General features: G+C 42.5%; 1 protein-coding gene across 6 annotated transcripts in view; it reads right to left on the minus strand.

Annotated features, from left to right (window-relative positions):
- Nucleotides 1–2462: 2462 nt before the first annotated feature.
- The window catches only part of LOC149349513 (pseudouridylate synthase TRUB1-like), a 37422-nt gene continuing 19167 nt past the window's right edge, over nucleotides 2463–20717 (minus strand). For 3 of the 6 annotated variants that reach the window (XM_089578481.1, XM_089578485.1, XM_089578482.1), the window contains 3 exons: nucleotides 19607–19804; nucleotides 12942–12998; nucleotides 2463–2727 (listed from right to left, as the gene is read on the minus strand). In XM_089578481.1, the coding sequence (XP_089434607.1) occupies nucleotides 2513–2727; nucleotides 12942–12998; nucleotides 19607–19804 (470 nt within the window). In that variant the 3' untranslated portion in view covers nucleotides 2463–2512. The other 3 variants (XM_089578484.1, XM_089578486.1, XM_089578483.1) reach the window with 3 other exon arrangements.

The raw sequence follows: 20717 nt of genomic DNA on the forward strand, positions 1-20717 counted from the left end.
CAAGATGGTCTGCAAAATATAAGTCTATTAGGATCTTCTCTCAGCATTACGTGGCCATAGTCGAAGCACTCGAGGAGCTCGCGTCCACGGAATCATGCTCGAACGCTGCAACTAGACAACGAGCTCACATCCTCTACTGCGCAACAACAAGCTCATCTTTCATCGTCTGCTTGCATATTGTAGCGAAGTACAGCGCTCGGCTCGAACCAGTTACGAACATTCTGCAAGGTGTATCCATGGACTTCCATTCTGTGCATGACCACATCACTGAGCTGCAACGTATTTTTCGCGGCCACCGGACGAACGCTGTAGAGGAGTTCTCTAACATCATGAATGCAGCAAGGGAGGCAGCCAATCACTTAAATGTGGTGATATCTGTGCCAAGACAAGTCTCTCGTCAGGCCCACCGAGACAACTACGGGATTCAGTCGCCGGAGGAATACTACCGTGTGGCAATATATGTGCCGTACTTGGACTCCCTCACTGCTTCTTTAGCTCGGCGCTTTTCTGAAAGCAATGAGAGGAGCTTCAAACTTCTCCAGCTGCATCCATCAAAAATGAAGCACTTGAGCCGTGTTGAGTTCGCTGTTCTCGCCGAAGAACTCCAGTGCTTTTACGGCATCGACAACTTCAAGGAAGAGGCCATCTCTTGGTACGAGATGTGGTGCAACAAAACTGGGGACCCATCAGAAATAACTTACTGCGAGCTTCTACATCAGGCCAAGACATTCTTCCCTGGTGTTGCAAAAGCCATTGAGGTGGCTCTGGCTTTGCCAGTTACTACCTGTACGGTCGAACGCTCCTTCAGTACAATGAGGAGAGTGAAAACGTGGCTACGCTCAACGATGACAAACGACAGACTGGACGGCCTTTGTATGATGAGTGTGCACCGAGAGCGTGTAATGAAGCACAGGAATGAATTTATCACCCGTGTCATCACGCAATTCGCCCAGAAAAATCCGAGGCGTCTACAGTTGCTGTTTACTGACTGACTGTCGTTGCGTGTTTGTGAACATATTGTGCTGTGTGCTGGTCATCAATCCGGGTGTGTCGAGAACCCGTATGCAGCAAGACTGAGCACTCTTCTCCACGAAGTGATAGTATCTTTTTGCATTTTTATTAATTTTAATTGTTTCTTCGCTGATAAACTCCAATGTATCTCTCCTAGCCACGCTTTAATTTGCTGTTTGTAATTTTTCTTTCATGTGTGTATTTTACTTATTTATTTTATTTATTTATAAATAAATAAATTTACTCCGCAAATAGTGCCTTTTTGCTACGAACATAACCCCCCCCCCTCCGGCGCCAACAGCCAATGGGGCCCCCCCCCTGCAAAAAATTCTGCGGACGCCCTTGGTCATCGTTGGTCTGCGCGCGCTGCGGTCACCTGCAGGGCTACGCGGAAAAACCAACCTCCGGACATGCGCTGAGGGAAAGCCACCTTCTTGAGTCGATCGGAGCGATCGGAGATCGATAAGACGTGAGGGGAAGTTAACCCGCAGAGATATGTTAAGGGGAAGCCAGTTTCCGGAGTCGACGGGCGTTGTCCCAAGTTCGATCTAACGGATGCGACGGCTAATTTTCGTACGATGCAGCGGTACATTTTCCAACATATTCACGTTGCAGTTTTACGATGCCAAGAAATCATTCGATATAAAGGATACGTCAAATTTAACCGAGTTTGGCATAATCGGGTTTGACTACTACTAACGGCGATACAAATTTACAACTACAATGACGTGCCTAACAGCAACAGTTGAAAGTTCCCTGTTACATATTACTTAACCAGCTTAGTAGCGAACATGTCTTACTTGTCTGGTGTCTTGTCTGCCACCAGTAACAGTAGCATGCTGGAGAATGTCTTCTTTTAACTAAAAAACATTTTAAAATATTACTGATAGTTCTTAGTGAAACATCCGATTTGCGCAAAGTGGTCATGGCTGATTGGGAATGTAGAGAGTGAAATAACCAGGAGGACAAGACTTGTTTGGACTGCATTTGGGAGACACTCCCAAAAGATCAACAGTACACTGTCCCAACATCATAAAGAAAAAAAGTTAAGCAAAACTTGTAGATGAGCTAGATATATAGTGCATAACTTTCTTGGAATTAAATTATTATTAATTAATAGCGCATAAAGACAAAGTGTTTTTTTTGTGATTTAATTCCAAAAAACTAAGAAGTTTATGCGAACAATGTGTCAGTTCTACCAGCACCCAGCTGTGAGGTTAAACTCTGGAAGCTAACAAAAAGGCTTGAAAAACAATACAGCGGGCAGTGGAAAGGGAAAATGTAGGTGTAACCATAGCGGCAGAAAGAGAGAAGCATGAAAAAAAATAACAAAGAAGGATGACAATATTTAGTTTTTTCTTGCAGCAAAAGGTTCAAAATATCAAACTTATGTAAACAATTTATGAACGTCTGTCAAGACTTTGCGGGCTTACAAACAAGACAAGCCTGAATTCAAGAAAGTACCACTATTTATTGCCAACATACATATTTGCTATCTACATCAGTAGTACCTGGCAAGGTTTTGAAAGAGATGATAACGGTGCTTCATATCGCTGCGAACTTTATCAACATGAGAGGACCACACGATGCGCAGCTTCTCCGATAATGCACTGGCCTCATCCCATGACCATCTGTAGGCTGGCAGCGCATGTTCCAGAGTAAAAGGACCATACTCAGTTTGTTCCAAGTGTGTCACATGAGCACAGCTGCCAAGACCTGTAAACAGTGGTAGAAAAAAAAATTGACAGGACGGTCCACCGCTCTAGGCCTGTAACACTACCAATGACCCTCTCCTCAAGCAGAGAGTTTCTCAGCAACTGCCCTACATGGACCATGTTATATTCCTCTGTTCTCACCATACTCACCCTCCACCTTCCAACGTAACCACCCTCCAGATGGTTACTGTGATAACCACCTCCCCAGCTGTGCATTCCTATGCCCTCACCATACCCTCCTCCTTCCAGGGTAACTACACTCTGGGTATTTCCCGTGGTAGCCACCCTCCGCTTGCACCCTACACTCTCGCCATACCTTCCTCCTTCCACTGTAACCTCCGTTTGAGGCCAGGGCAACTACCCTCCAGATGGTTCCTGTGGCAACCACCCAACAGTTGTGCCTTTTTTACGCTCTCGCCACACCCTCCTCCTTTCACAGTAACCACCCTCCGGATGGTTGTGATTACAACCACCACCCACCAGCTACGCATTCGTCCACTCTGCCATACCCTCCTCCTCCCACAGTAACCACCCTCAGAGTGGTCTATGGCAATGCACCCACCCGTTACAACAACGACTCCAACATACGACTATGATGTGAAACTCAGGAATGGGTGCTCATCAGCTGTCGCTGTAAAAAACGAAGCACCTGGAATCCCGTACCCTCAGCAATGCTGATGAGCTACAAGTGACCAGGTAGGGTAGAGCCCCAGAATGCTTGCATCTAAATACACTGACTAAACACATATCAACATATAAATTAGTAGCATGCAATAGTAATAATGCAAGAATTTGTGCGGTACCTTTTTGTTATGGATTTATCTGCACAGTTGATGTATTTTCCTATTTTAAGTTATGTATTTTTCCAAACATTTTTTTCCAATCACTCCGCTATCCATATTCAGCTTTGCCAAAAATCACGCACATTCTAGACTTTTTTCTCAAAAACTATTTTTTTCTTCCATCATTATATTTTTTTCACATTTGTTTTCCTAACATTTATTTCCTGCGTTTACTATAACGCAAGATTTTCCTTTTGTAACGTGCTCGTGAGGCCCTTTCAAGAAGTGCCTTTGCTGCTTTCTTGAGTAAATTAACAAGGAAAGTGCACAGGTGAGTATGCAGTTTCAACGCATACTTCAGCACAGACTTAAAGAATGAGTTTTCATTAGGGGTGTGCGAATATCAAATTTTTCGAATACGAATCGAATACGAATACTTAGTTCCGAATATCGAATCGAATATCGAATAATCAAGGACAGACGCATTTAACCACTACAAAACATTTATTTGAGCACCCAAGAACATCCCAGTTCAACTATCAGTGATGAAATGAGCCCAAAAGGTGTGTGTGGCTGCACAAAAAGTATCAAAGTCTCAAACATTGTTTTTAGAAGAGTGGAAATATCATAGAAGATGGCTGGTACACGGCATTGATCAAGGCTAGCTTGCCATAAGCACAAAAGTGCGTTGCTGGGATGAACATAAAAGGTTGTCGTGAAGGAAAACCGGCTGCTCCACATGGTCAGGCAGAAGTAGTTCCCTTCTAGCTGAAACGACTTCTCCAGCCACAGAAAATGCCCTCTCAATTGGAACTGAACTGGCTCGTATTGCGAGGTATTTCGTGCACAGCTCTGATCATACCAGCTTCGCAGGTATAGCCACAAAGCAGCTCACCAGTGCAGTCAGCTACTGCATGGCCCAACGTTACGCATTGCTCTGGGCGCCGCCATGTTGTTATGTCTCTGTCGATAGGACTTGCGGACCGAAATGAACACCGGTGCTCGCAATAGAATATTCGGCTGGATACGAATATTCGGGTCATGTCGAATATTCGAAACAACACGAATACTTGGACTTCGAACCGAATACGAATACTAACAATATAATATTCAAATTATATTCGAAAATTTCGAATATTCGCACACCCCTAGTTTTCATCTAGTTCTCGAAGTAAGTTATGAAGACGGTTTTCAAGTTTTTTTAACAAGAATGGCATCCAGAAGCACTGCTCAAGAAGGTGCTTTCCCATGGGAAATATCAGCATTACTGCAGGCCCTGAAATAATGTTAAAAGGCACACCGAAGGAGAACACTAAATCAAGCTTCACTGAGGGATTAGTAACCCAAGATTCCAAATATGTGATTTTTACTAGGAAAGGTCTCTTTGAATTTACAAAGCTGTGTGGCTCGTCATATCAGCTTAACGGGGTAAGCGGCTTTAAAATCATGAATCTCTTGAGAAAAATCAAATTTTAGAAAACAACAGATTTCGTATCTATAAGACCTTACTAACTTTATCCTGAAAGGTTTCCCTCCCCCAAAAAGCTCAGAAGTTACATTAAACTTTTTTATCACTGTAGGTAGCAAAAAACAGGTTGAGGTCTCCATGAAAATGCCAGTTTTCTCAAAAGAATTTTTTTACCTGGCTGCCCTACTTGCAGAAAGCATAGCATGCCAATGGCTTCATGGATTCTCATGTGGCTTCTTGCACTGTGTTGGCTGATAAATTGTTTATGCTGTGATGTCCTTATATTTCTGAATTACTTTATCATTTTTTTACTCTATCACAAATTTGACACTGCATTATGCAAGCAGAGATATAATGTTTCGCGAAGAAAAGACTCAGGTTGATAAAAATATTCAGAGAATGCCACTGCATAAACCATTCCTTTGGCTAAAATTTAAGAGAAACTCTAGGCTCCTACCATGTTTTGTTGTCACATCAGGCTTTCTGCAAGTTTGGTATAGCAATGGAGCAGATCAAAAATTTATAATGTCAAAACTACTAAAAATATATGAGTGAAAATTTGTATTGATTCGTTTAGTGCACCTCTCAATAAGCGTGCCAAATTTCATCCCTCTACAGCAAAAAAACAAAGAACTTCACCTCCGAAACCCGCATTCGCCCTTAAATATAACAGTCTTCATATGAACAGGAAGTGCTAAGTCTAAAACCCAGCCACCAAAAGTGTGAGTGACTCTGTGCTAAACACGCCCTCCATCACTGACAGGGCTGTCATTGAGCACACGCCACCTTGCTCTAGCCCTACAGCTAGTAGCATCAGCCTAGGCACCACTACTACAGTTTAGCAGTTGCAAAGGGGCCCTGAATCCTTCAATGAGCTCTCTATTGTACTCAATAACATTCGAAGTGCTCTGAAGAAACGTGAGCAACTGCACTTTCTTTGACTCATGCCCAGTGCACATTGTAACAGTAACATGGCATTTGAGTAATATAAGCAACCATGGAATCTTTTAATCAAACGAACACTGCAATTTTTATCGTAATGACAGATATTATAGGTCAGGTGGTGGCACCTTAATCACCGTAGGCTCCAACAGAACCTCGTGCGCAATTCGTGTAACAAGTAATCTTGAAATAACGTAGGTTTCGCTAAACATGAGAGGTAAAAAGATTATGATTGGGGCATGTTATCATGCACCGCCAGAGACCAAGCATTCATGAATAACCTCCATGATGTTACCAATCCCATTTGTGTTCGATTTCCCACTAACCAATTTTTCTTACAGGCGATTTTATTTACCTTAACATCATTTGGATGGCAGACTGTACCTGCAATGGACCTGTCAGTTCAGAGCCTAAATTTTCACCGATTTGTACTCAACCTTTCATTTTACTCTCAAATGGTCACAATTTCCACCAGATGTGCAAGTCATTCCACAAACACACTTGACCTGATTTTAACGACGTGTCCAGAAACAATTTCGAACATCAGTATTTTTCCTGGCCTTACTGAGCATTCACTTCTTGAATTTGCACTGGATTTTCTATTCCACGTGCTAACAAGAATAAAGCAAAGATGGTTACAAATTATGCAAACAAAAATTACGAAGCAATTAACCTCGCATTATCGTCTTTTTGTAATGGATTCTTGCAAAACTTTGAACATCGAAACTTGCAACTGGGATATGCTCAAAAATAAGGTAGCAGAACTTAATTACAAATACATTCCTTTAAGAGTCATTAAAGCCACTAAATCACCATGGTACGACAAAGCTCTAGCAAGACTAGCAAACAAGAAAAAGCCTTTGTCGTGCAGCTATATTATCGAAACTGCCAAAGCAATGGCATGCCTATCGTTCCGCTAATGCTACTTACACTTGCGCATTACACAAATCCAAGAACTTTTTTACTAACCACACACTTCTCAAATTGCTACATACTATAATCCAAGACAGTTTCGGCAAATAGTAAACAGACCTGACAATGATACTATTGTTATTGACTCAACTAATTGTGCACCATTATACAAAGAAGTGTGCTTCTGCTTCGAATGATTTTTTTGCAGCACCGTTTTCCAGTCATTTGGATGTTCGTAAGCCATATATTGACCATAATTTGTTTTCTCCAATACCTTCTATAGTTATCAGTCCAACTGGTGCGGAAAAACTTATTGATAACTTGAAACTGTCTTCTGTTTGTGTGTCCTGACAACATTCATTCAAAATTTGTAAAAAAAAAGAAAGTTCCTATTCATCAATCATTTTAATGACGCACTTCGAACAGTCGTTATCCACATGCTCGGTACCTGATGACTGGACAGTGTGGAAGGCGGTTCCAATCCATAGAACTGGTGACAAATATCATAACAACTATCGCTCCATTCTTTTGACTAGCGTCCTGAGTAAAATTCAAGAGCATACCATATCACACCAATTCGCCACCAACCTCAACTGCCATTCCTTCTTTCACAGTTCCCAACATGGTTTCATGAAGCATTATTTGTGTGAAACAGCTGACATCATTCACTCATTTCCTTCGCAGCATCCTGTACTGGGGGGCCACTATTGATTGCATATTTTTAGAACTTTCTAAGCCTTTTGACAAGGCATTGCATGGTCTACTGTTTTTTAAATTCAGCAAACTTAATCTGGATACTAATGTTTCTGCATGGTTGAGCAGTTTTCTTACTAATCACTCCCAATATGTAATGATTAACCAAAATTACTCATGTCTCACCCATCTACTCCAGCGTCCTGCAAGGCTCCCTCCCGCCTCCCTCCCCCCATTGCCGATGACTGTACAAGCTGCCATTAAATAATAAATCCTGATGACAAAGGAATTGTCCATTTGGACCTTAACTCAGTCAGTGCATGGTCTAAGGATTAGCAAGTGACTCTGAATTGTAATAATTGTGAAATGATCCATGTATCACAAACTAACTCTCATGCCTCTTCTTATGAACTACAGCGCACTGTGCTAGAGCAAGTAACATCGCACAAATACTTTGACGTCTTTATATCTTCTAAACTTTCATGGCAGCAGCACATCAACTACATAACTGGTAATGCTAACTGTTCAATAGGTTACTTGGAACTGAAAGGTCTCAACCATCTCCTCATCCCTTAAACTACAATTTTACAAAACCCTCGTTCGTTCTAGACTTCAGTATGCAGCCCCTGTATGGGGCCCTGGCCTTGGTTTTCTAGTAACCTCCACCGAAGCTATTCAGAATCAGTCTGCTCGTTACATTATTTACAACTATGATCATAGTGCCAGCACCACTAATAAGAAAATTACTTTGCACCTTCCTCTACTGTCAGCGCGTCGTCAAATTCTGTGGCTATGTTCGCTCCATAAAATATACTACCATAATACGCTTCACGATCTTTAGCTTCAGCAACCCACATACACATAACGTCAGCTGGACTGCCATCATAAAATTACAACTTTGACATGCCCCACCAATGCCTTTTACCACTCATCAGATAATGCATGCCTCATCAGAAGGCATGCACTTATCAGATATTTATTCATGGAAACCCATAAAAACAAAATAAAAGCAAAAAAAAGTTTTTTAGAATGCTCTTTAATGCACCTTTAGTAAGCAGAAGACTGTTCTGGTTTATTTTAAAAATCCCCACAATTATTTTAAATGAATCGGTCATTCTGCACAGTACTTTTTGCCCTAGATGCCAATAAGTTCCTCTACCCTTTCTTTGATACAGTCAAACATCTGGGCATACATTCTAATGTGAACATGTCCTGGGCAGCTTAGCGGCGGTGCAGTGGTTAAGGCGCTCGGCTGCTGACCCGAAAGATGGGGGTTCGATCCCGGCCGTGGCGATCGAATTTCGATGGAGGCGAAATTCTAGAGGCCCGTGTACTGTGCAATGTCAGTGCATGTTAAAGAACCCCAGGTGGTCGAAATTTCCAGAGCCCTTCACTACGGTGTCCCTCATAGCCGGAGTTTAAACCCCAATAAATCAATTAAATCATACAGAGCACCTCATCAAACATCTCCATGTAACTGCTATGTATCTGTACAGAATTAAATTTAATACTTAATTTTGGTTGCATCACCTTAAGTTCAAGGCTATAGGAGCGTCTGCGTTAAGGTATGATGTCACTGTTTGAGGTTCATGTGTATTGTCAAGAGTAAGTCAGATCGATAGGTTACTGCAAAGAATCACCGCAAACATTTTGTATGGCAGGTCTTCGTAGACCCTAGATAGCACCACAAAGATGCATGCAGCTGATGCCCACTTACTTTCAAGATATATTTAAAGGGACTATGAAACAAATTAATTGAGATTACGTAAAGATAGGCAATCCATCACTCGTCACCCCAGCGAAAGAATTTTCGAGCTAGCATGAATAACAACGCAGTTATAGACGATTAGAAATCACGCTCCTCCTCTCCCCCCTCAACTCATACGCGCGGAGCACCAAGAAAAAATAAAGAAAACAGCTCCGGGACTGGGCTCCGCCCATGAATACGTCATTCGCTGACGTTCGGTTTACGGCTTCCGGTTGTCGCACTCCCGAGGAGCAGCGTGTGTCGGCAGCGTCTCTCCGGTCTCGGCGCTTTCTTTGCTCCCGAACTCCCGGCAGAAAGAGGCGGCAGAGGTAAATTGGAAACATATGCGTGAAGGCAATGCCCTGGCCCGCGCTTGCCCGAGGGGGTCGCGCGGCGCCTCGAGCAGACGATTTTCACCGCTACCGGAAGTGTGCCCGTGACGTCGTAGCTGCCGCGGCTCGAGCGAATGACAGCGTGTGGTGGCCTACCGACGTCATGGGACTAGTGACGTCTGTTTTCCCGGTTTTGGTTTCAAAATCGCTCCCTACGAAGACACCAATCGGCCCGCGAATTTTAAAAAACGCGATTTTTAAAAAGCCATAATAAATTGCCGGCTGAGTTCCGAAGACTCATACTTGGTGTCAGTGCTTCTGAGCATAACTTCTAACATTTACAAGCGTATTTTAATTCTTTTCATGGTCCCTTTAAACATGTAATAATCAGCAGAAACTACTCACATAAATTTAAGCATCCTGGAAAAACAAGCCTAGAGTATTAAGAAAATCAGAGACTTTCGAAATTTTCTAAGACATATAAAAACTACAGAATGCGAAATATTCTATATCTCCTTCTATTTTAAGCAGCTTCCCACTGAAATACTGTCATGACAGTAACTTAGAGATCAAATCTAAAGTAAACTCCAGGCTAATTATATTTAGAACGCTGTCAGTACTGAATTGAAATGACTGCAGCAAAACATTCTAAATGTTTTGTTGATGTGCCTTGTGGAGCGTGACTGTCTTCAGTAGTGTCCTTTGAACCTGTGTAATAAGCAACTTTTATTTTGCAGTGTGTGCAAGTGTGATTGCTGTTCTCATTGCAGAATATTTCTTTGTGTGTTATTATACTAAGCTTTGTGTTTTATATAATTTTGGTGTCTCCATATGTTACAAAGCCATGCTATTTTGTCGCTGCTTAGTGTGCACTTTGTGGCCAGCAAGCAAGCACTCTCTGTTGCGCTTCCACGGCAGTGAGGAGGGAGAGCACTCGAAGGTAGTTGGGTACAACTCAAGAACAAAGCGGCAGATGCCCCTCAAAGGAGGCCCCCCACAGCCAATGGCGCAGACCAATTTTCATGACCTCACGGTTAATCCAATCAAGTCATTGTTAATCCAACTGCCCCTCCATGCAATGCCACGCCAGCAGGTCCATGAGGCCTCCAGCTGGAAAAGGGCACGATTTACGGCTCCATAATCCAGCTGGAAATCGGAACGTTTTCATCTGGGCTCTAAGCTCCCATATCTACGAGATGTAAACTGCTTAGCGCTTGCGTATCAATTTCGGCACACTGTGAATCATCTGATGGGCCCAAATGCTGTTGCAGACCGAAGGTGCGCAAACGAAACTACGCTGTGAGATGCACCACTCGGGTCACGCTGCACAAGATGGTTACACAGGCTGGCTCCATGGCTTTTGCTCCTGTCATCCGCTTTTTTTTTGCTTGTTACTGCATAGGCTAGAAAAATCAGTTTCCATGAAGAGACCACAGGAGCGCCCATCTGCCGCAGCTATGCCCAATTCTGCTATCCTCCCAAGACCCGTTTCCATGCACGCTGCATCTCGTACGGCAGTGATCGGAAGTGATAGAAGCACTGGTGCTTGAACACTTCCTTGGCCGGCACATACATCACCCCTGTAGACTGTGTCGTGGCCTGACACGGTGGCATGCTGCACGGTGCCGCACCTCGTGAACCAACCCACAAGCGCCAGAGTCTGCACTAGCCGCACAGCTCTCGAAGGCCATCCACACATTGGTTTCTATGGAAGGCTTAGCATTACCACGCGAGCACTTTCGTGGCATGCTGACTGTTGATTCTAAGAGGAATGAGGAAGTTAACTGATGTGACAAGTGCGAGGTGCTGCGAGTGGGCACAGTTTCGAAACATCGCAATGGCTAGCAGCGAGTTCAACAAATTTCGGGATTTCCGAATATTCTGCTTGGACAAATACTTGAAATAATTGAAGTGTGGGGCATATTGAACTATTCATAGCAAGTGCAATTCGCAAACTATTTCAAAATTTGAATATTCTCACGCACCCCTAATAAAACCAGAAAGCTGTAATATATACTGAGAAAAAAATCAGGCTCGCTCGGTCTTTGGCACAGGTAGGCACAATTTTGGCCACTTAAATGCTTTTGGAGCAGCATGGTGCAGAAAACCTTACTTGTATCAAAACGGCGCAATACAGCATTCTAGCTATGAAAGAGGGTTTAGTGGAGGTGCTGTAGCTATTTATTCTAGCCTTCTAGATTCTGCTTAACTTGAATCCTTAGTACACTAACAACCGTGCACAGCTCTACCGAAAAACAACTTCATTATTCTACTGCAGTATTATTCTAATTAGATCCTTAACCTCATATTCAATATTTATCCCGCACACTCACCACTGAATGTGCGGAGCCATATATTTCAAGTGATACAGCACTTACAGACTTTTTAGTGTCAAAGCACTATTCCAATGGGTAAACCCCAAGCATGATCTTGTGATGTTTGTATGCTTGCGCTGTTTGTGGGTTTGTGCCAAGTGAAACAAATAAATAAAAAGAAATCAAATAAATATCTGAGACTGGGATTCAAACCCTGGGCGGCACGAACAGATTAGCTTTGCTGGCCACTGGGCGAGAACACTAGGCTATGGCCGCAGCCAAATACACCTCGTGTTAAGCAGCAACACACTCTCGCGCTGTGCATTGCACATCGTCTCCTTCATCAACTAACGCTACTATGAAACTAATACTCGTGCTTTGAGCTATGTGGCAGTAGTGACAGATAAATGTGCGCTGCATGCACTGGCGTGGACAACGCTGTGGCAGAAACACAACGCTAGAGCAACAGGCATTGGCACTGACAACCCAGCTGCGGAAACGCGGCACTGGAGCATAGGCTGCCGGCGTACATTGGGTAAATTGGCACTGACGATGAAAATGTTGAAGACACGCATAACTGGCTCCCTGGGCGAGTGGACAACCTCAATCATGCTTTCAGGTACGTGGCGGTGGTGTCCACGTGCAAAAAACTGTGCTTTCACACAATATTTCGTGCTTAGCCTTGCCAAACCACCAGCTATTTTTTTTCTTGAAGCTTCAATGACACCTAACCCCTAACACCAACAAGTAAAAGGAGGTGCCTCCATCTAAACGCAGTCCTTTTAAGACCACTCTACTACATATCTCCATTTTTCAATGCATGAGAAACCACACCAATTTGCAATGTATTTTGCCCTTGTGGATAAATAAAAATAATTACAGTGATGGGGTGGTTGATTAGCACACACAAAGAGATGCCTACATAAGCAAAGAAAACAGGGCACAAAATATAGTGGCTGCAATAAGAATGTCCGTTTAGCACAGTATCAAGTCTTCAAGCAGATTGGAAATATGAACTGCCCACCTTTTCCCAAGTCATGCACAAATGTCCGAGGCGAAAATCCTGGCCCACACTCTATTTCTGAAAAAAAAAAAAAAAATGAAAAAAAGAACATAATTAATTTTTAAATTATATTTAGACAATAAAACCGCTACTGCTACTCAAATAACTGCAAGTAATGAAGAACAAAGATACTTTAGAAACACTACATATGTTCTGAATTAGCTTGCCAGCGAGACTGTGAATAAAAAAATTGGGAATTGGAGGACACTTAATCTCCACCTTAGGGTATGACGCGATAGCGTACTAGGTTAATTCCCATATATGCAGAAGGCCATTCTTTACTTTACATTCATAGATCCCTGGGAGTCCTCATACCCCTCCTGCCGCCGCGGTGGCTCAGTGGTTATGGCGCTCGGCTGCTGACCCGAAAGATGTGGGTTCAATCCCAGCCGCGACGGTCGAATTTCTTTGGAGGTGAAATTCTAGAGGTACTGTGCAATGTCAGTGCGCGTTAAAGAACCCCAGGTGGTCGAAATTTCCCGAGCCCTTCACTACGGCGTCCCTGATAGCCTGAGTCGCTTTAGGACAATAAACCCGCATAAACCAAACCAAACCTCCTACCACTCCTGGCGCAGTAGTGCAGCCGTTAAGCGATGCACCACTGCCCTCTGATGGCAGGTGCTCCCAGCGGTGCGCCTTGTGCGGCCCAGGTTGCTCTTCCAGAGCAACCAGTCATTAAATTAACTGCCACTTGCCATGGTGGGCAGTTTGCTTGTTATCCAGTGGGCAGGTTGTGATGACACTGCAAGGTCACTCATGTGAACCTAGGTGGCCCACCTTCCTCCTAGGTTGCTCTCTGGGGATCACCTGCCAGACCTATGCCCGTGATTTTTCGCTCACAATGCTGACACTGACAATGCCGACACCAGATTTTCAGGTGAAAGGGGCTTTTAATGCCACCGCATTAATACTAATGTACAGGCGTACAACTTTAAAGAAAACCTGGCTGCAGATGGAGTTCGACAAAATATTCAATAAGTTCTTTACTGCAGGTTTTGGTCATTTTCAAACACAATGACAAACCGAATGTAAGAAGTGGCCAACTTCTCAAGTAACAGAATAATACAGAGGAAAAGGATGACAGGACTGATGGCGATGTTAAAGGTGATGCAAGCAATTTGGAGCAGGTACTCTGATAAGCAAAAATCAATTTTCAGCAGCTGCCATATGAGGGGCCTACTGTCCATAAAACAAAATAAAAACATGAATTTATCATCCTCTAAATGTATGCCAACCGCAAGAAAGAAAAACTACAAAGAATATTGTACAGCACGATTCAAAATGAGGAACCCACAACTGTACACACGAATTACACATTACAACTGCAATTACAATTAAATTACAATTAGAAGTACACACATAGAATGTGTGTGCACAGACAAATTGCCATGTAAAAGGGGCTGTGGCCAAAAAATAAAGACCTTGATTGCATGCACAACAGCACTGTTTATTTTTCCTTTTATGGCAATGTCCAACTTAGAGATACTTTCATCTATTCCTTCTTTGGTTTAGTCTTCAGTCTCTTCCAAAGTCACCAAGGTTTTTATTTAATGTTCTGAAGACATTAAAAGCTAAATATTCTATGGCACAAGTTCTGCAATGATAAACCATGTTTTGAATGGAACAGGATTCAGACCCATGGCAGGTGTTCAGTTTTTACTCCAAGCAAGGGCTGCTGTAAGAGCAATTCCTCCTATTTATTTCCACGGAAATTACAACTGATACACACAGCGCAACAACACTTCTTCGTAGTACACTTTTACATCTACAATACCTAATTTTCTGGCATAGTCCCCATCATTTTCTGTGCATTTTGCCAGCTATGAACTACAGTCTCTACACTGTATCCCTAATATATTCCTTTTACACGGGCATTTTTAACTGCAGTTCAGTTGACTGCCAGTTTAACTGAACAGTAGTTAAGTTTCACAGCAGCGCTAACTGCTACTGAGATCTCAACGGCAGTTCTTTCAACTGAGGTTGGGGACCACAGTTGAACCAGTCAACTGACCAGATGGCAATCAGCAGACGTGCCACATTGCCAGTCAGCAGCATTTCCCGTTATCATGTGTCCTTAAATCAAGCGAAAGGTTTTTGTCCTGGCTAAACAAGTCCCAATCTACAACTTTCACTGACTGAATAAGTATAAACGTGCAAACCGACCAAGCGGCACCAGAAAAACAAAGGCTAAGTGATGAAGTAAAACGTGCCTCTACTGGATGGTCTTGGCTGTGTGTCGTCTTCAGTTACGGTGTACTCAAAGCACAAAGCTTAAGCAGAAATTGTAGTTCAATGAACTAAAATATACAATCAATGTTTAAAGTTTGAAATGAAGAAAAAATGCACTTTTTGATCTATAAATCACCAGCACCTGGCACGATCACATGATCCAGAAGGTAAACTGAGTTTCATGGAATGTGCTGTGTAACTGCAGTCAACTGCCATTCAGATCAGTGTTAGTAGAAAGCTGAACTACCGTTCAACTGAACAGCATTTGAAACTGCCCGTATAACACGGGCATAAAACACAGCACCAACAGAGACAACCCACTGCTTCGCAATGTGTGTCACGTCATCACAGCTACAAAAATGCTCTCCATGCACCACTTCTACCACCCCCAAAAAGAAAGTCATGAGGTGTCCAACCTGGACTGTTTGGTGCGTGCAGTAAATGCATCCTGCCAAGACTGGCAACGTGCTGCAACACCTTACTGCTTGTGCAGGGTCTTGTGTAACTGTTTTCCATCAGAAAGGTTTTCTTCTCCTATGGAGTGACTCTGATAATTCGGGCCTTTAGATTAATCAGGAATGTTGCACAGCGTTCAAAGTTGACCTTCCAGTTCCAAGACATTTAGAAGAATAAAGCCTTTGATGCCCAAAAGACAGTTTGCAGCATTTTACTTTCCAGTGACTCCATCTAGATTCTTTCTGTGATGTTGAATTCCCCCACCCCTCTGAACCCAGGCCAAACTCAAGCTCAATGGTGTCATATTGTGCACCTATCCAGAAACTCTACAGGTTCAATAGAGAGTTTTAGTATTGCGGGCTTTGCGTAATTGCGTGCATAGCGGAATAGCAGGTCCAGAGCGCACATGCGGAGAACGCTAACGGGGAAATAGTGTTAGCGTACGCACGCAATTTTCAGAATTTAGCGTTGCGGCAGTTGCGGCTTTTGCGCCCTTAGCGTGAAAACATGGCGGTGTCCTTTCAAGCGACAGCCGCCCGCTTAAGCCAATTCAGCAGCTCTTACGATTCCGGTCGGCATGTTTACCGGCAACTACTAGTGTTTTTGCTTTTCGCTACGACTTACCTTGCTTCGACGATAAAGTTTAAGCTGCAATTCAGCCCAGTTTTTGAGATACGACCTCGATTCTGGAGCGCGCAAGCCTAATGGAACCTCAAGCTGCACTGCTACCGTCTGCAACGGCCCGAAACGCAGCAGAAACCTAGCAAAAACGTTTGGAATGAGACAAAAATAGATTTGGAGGTTTTTCGCGGTGTTTTATGGACTTAAATTATGTAAAGAGAGTTTATATTAAATTTACAAAAGTTTTTTTGAACATTAGACGTCATGTGATGGCAAATATTCTTGCTCCAACGGCTTGTAGTTAACATTGCCTTTACTAGATGGCGCCACTGTTTTACGTTTTTATTTAATTTTATTTCAATTTTGGGGTTATTTTGCAGACGAAAATGAACGCTGCACTAATAATTCGTTTAAAAAACTTGGTAATATTATACTTTGGCAAGTTAGCGGCAATGCCGACCATTTTAGAAGGACCGTTGGCATCCATGTCAAGCAGATGGCGTTTAGCGTTTTCAAAACGCTACACTAAAACTGTCTGTGGGGATAAATTGCTTGCGGCACGTAATTTCCCTTAGGTCCGCTATCACGCTAACGCTATACTAAAATTCTCTAATAAACCCTAGAAAGCTTGCACGCAATGCTCTTTTTGCACCAATGTGAACATCTAGGGCAAACAGCTGGCAGATCTTTTGAGACATAGCAACAATGCCAACAGAGTTTCCAAAGCACAGAAGCCACCATCTAACTCAATACAAAATTTTAATTTGTGCACATGAGGTGGTCAAACAGTTTTCCAGGTTCCGGAGCAAAAGCTGCCCATGACCATAGTGACTACAGGTTGTCTTTTGCAATGCTGCTTGCCTTCCTAAAACACGCTGTCCATTGTTTCACTAAGCTTAGAACCACTGTTTGATCTTTGTAAATAATCTGAAAGCATTGGTGAATGGCAATGGGTGCAACACTTTTTTAATTTTTAATTTAATTTAATTTGAAAACAGAAATGAATACAGCAAACTATGTACAATGGTACTGGACCCACAGCCAAGGCTAGTGTCGGGTACAACACAATGATAAATTGCAAAAAATGCGGCAGGTGGAGAGAACACTTCTCACATAAATAATTTCAAAATATTAAAATCACAACATACATAGCTAATATATACACTTGTTATCATGCATACATTCTTTGTACGCAGTAACCTTAAATAATAACAATTTTGCAGTCATTTGGGTACAGAATTTACAGCTCAACCGGCGGAAACTTACAGATTCAGTAAAAATATTTTAAGCGATTGTGAAAAATTAATTTTTATTTTAACATCATTAGGGATGTCATTCCATATTTGTGCACCGTTGAATTCAATCAACCTTTTCCCGTAAGTATTGCGGCATATTGGTAGGTTAAAATGATTTGCAGTTGCAGCTCTAGTGTCCCTTTTAGGAGTTATAAAGATACTGTGATGAAACGGGTCATTTAATTGCAGTATTTTATGAATTGTCTGTGCTGTTTTTAATGTGTAGATAGAATGTAAAGATAAAATATGTGCCGACTGAAATAGTGGCCTGCTGGGGCAAGTGTAGTTTGAGTATGTGATAATTCTTAGAGCTCTCTTTTGTAATCTGACTATGGGTTCAAGATATGTAGGGTACGTGTTGCCCCAAGATTCTATGCAGTAACTTAACTGACTGTGTATAGAAGCAAAATATAGTATAAGGAGAACGGAGAATTCAAAACATTCTCGCGCTTTCAGGAGAATATGGCATCCATACGCAAGTTTTGAACAAACTTGTTTTGTGTGATTTCTCCAGTGCATATCAGAATCAAAATGCACACCTAGGTATTTAAAACTTGTTACATGTTGTAAGGGCTCATTATTTACATGCAAGGTGATAGCATTGTAGTTTAAACTTTTTCCCCTGGAGCTAAACACTGTGTATTTTTTGCATACAGATCTTATATTACACATCTCTGCTTCATGTCTACTTAATGCAGCACTGCCAGACAGCCATCAGGCAGGTTTCAGACTGGGTTTTAGACTGCAGACCTTTCAGGGTTAAAGGAAAAATGCACACAGGATCATTCTCAAGAATTTTCTCTGCCCCTAAACCTTTTCATGCTCTACTGCACAAGATGATTGAAATAATGAGCTTGCACAGGAAGAGGCTCAGTGTTGCACAGATCCTGCAACCAGTGGGCATAACTGTTAAAAAATACACCTTCAGCTAATCCACTTTCCTGTTTACTTTGACTGTTAATCAATTAGCCAGAGTCAAATGTAAGAAAACTTCTGAATGGCTTCTGAAAGACACGCGTAGCCCGCGTCAGCTAACTGGGCTACACTCAGAGCACCAAGAGCAAGAAATGCTATCAGTGAAACACATGCCTCTAATTGTTCAGAATATGGTCTTGCATCTTTTTCAGGCACAGTGAAACTGCAGTGCTGCCTGTGCAGTGCTGCCTGGGCACTGCAGGTTGTCTACCGGGCCGGAATAAAATGTGAACATTGCCTACAGAACACAATCTTTCACCATTTTATAGTAAAGGAACTACGAAATGAGTTCAAAGATTACTGGTAAATGTACTGAATGTGCAGAACAAATGCTTTTATGAATTAACACTAAGTATGAGCCCTTTAAGCGGAGCCGGCCATTTATTACTCAGTGTTTTTCAAAATTCCCGGGCTGGTCGATCATCGCTTGGTGATCATTTTTAAAACTATTTTCTAAACGGCATAAGTGATGCCATGGTGAGCGACAGGCCACCAGAAAATGCCATTTGTTGTAGCCATGACATCACAGGCATGCTTCCAATTGCTGTGAAAGTCATCTGTTCCAGTTGCTGCGGAAAGGCGAAACCCAATGCAGAGGAAAAACAGATAGTTTGACAATTGGAAGTGGGTAAAATCAAGCGTCAGCTTATGACAGATGGATGGGGCGCAGTCCCCAGTCTGTTTTCTTTTTATCCCCCCCCCCCCCCCCCCTTACTTTTAATGTCTTGGCGTGTATGAGTTGAGGGGAGGAGGAGGAGAGTCATTTTTAATAGCCAATATCTTCAAGCTAGCTCAAAAATTCTTGAGGTGGGGTAATGAGCTGTGGAATACCTACCGCTCATCTGCTTTACTTAACCTCAGCACATGGCATTTCGTAGTCCCTTTAAGATGTAGTGAGCAACTAGCATTTGTGTTTCTAGGTAAACAGTCTTAAAGAACATGTTCATCACATAGTTGCACATCAATGTTGTGCAAAGCACTCAACAACACATGGGCCCACTCATGTCTGACTGCTCTGGCAGTACTGTGATGAATGCATGACGATAATACCAAAAGAGAAGTTCGGCAGGTAGAGCTCGGAGCACTTGATACTGTGGCAGATGGCTGGCCGTTTTGTGGCAGCAACATGCTCTCGCTTGACAGCATGAGCAGGTGGTATTTCAACCCCATCACAAGGGGCTATCGCCTGCTCAATCTCGCCAAGGTACTGCTGGAATGCTTTCTCCAGCTTTTCTTCTGTAATATGATCTGAAATGCAATTTAAACACCACAGCATAAGAGAGACTCAAAGGGCACAGTAGTGTCCGATATTTACAGCAGCAATCTCGTGCCTCAGCACTTACAGGCCTTTTTGGATTATAGTAGATTACTCCCTTTAAGGGAACAAGCAACCTTTCTCTTCCATGGCCAACAATGCCACCGCCGCATATACATGCAAAATTACTAAAACCTGCAATGCAAACACACCAAGTGACTGAAAAACAAGCACAGTTGGGCTATATTCGCCACGGCAACGAATTTAAATAGCAGTGTTTCCCACTATTACGGTGCTGCATACAGCTAAATGCAGCCTTCTTTTTTGAGACGCATCTTCTGGCAGTTTCGCAGCTCTACAACAATTCAGATCTGGAGTTCTTTATGTTCCCAGAAGCTTCATTGCCATTGTCTTTTCAAATCACTTGGGATGCATTTTTCTTTATCGTTTTCAAGCAACCGCAGTGCTTGAGCACGCCATTATTGCAGTTACTCTAGCCGCACCACAGTGAAATTTGGTATGGATATGCTTTACCATATGCAGAATGCAGCTACATTATATATATTGTAATTTATGGTGGACAATGGTAGTCAAATTTGTTACAACCACTGTAGTCCTATTATAATGAGGCATTCCAAAGAGTTTTAATTTTTGGAAAATTCTGAAATTAATACATGGCAAACTTTACCTCATTGCATAAAAGGAATCATCATCAGCAATATGAGATATTTCTCAGAGCTGTCGTGGGTATATATACCGGTGCCAAATAAGTGCAAAAAAAAATCCATATATTTCAAATGCATGACTTGCAAAAATTGAACAAAGCAAGATAGGTGAAAATTGACAACAGAATTAAAAAGAACTAACAAAGATCCCTCAACTGCACAACTTTTAGTCAGCTGGCAC

The sequence above is a fragment of the Amblyomma mixtum genome, chromosome 3 (assembly GCF_055824585.1).
Source record: "Amblyomma mixtum isolate Tamu chromosome 3, ASM5582458v1, whole genome shotgun sequence".
Classification (NCBI taxonomy): domain Eukaryota; kingdom Metazoa; phylum Arthropoda; class Arachnida; order Ixodida; family Ixodidae; genus Amblyomma; species Amblyomma mixtum.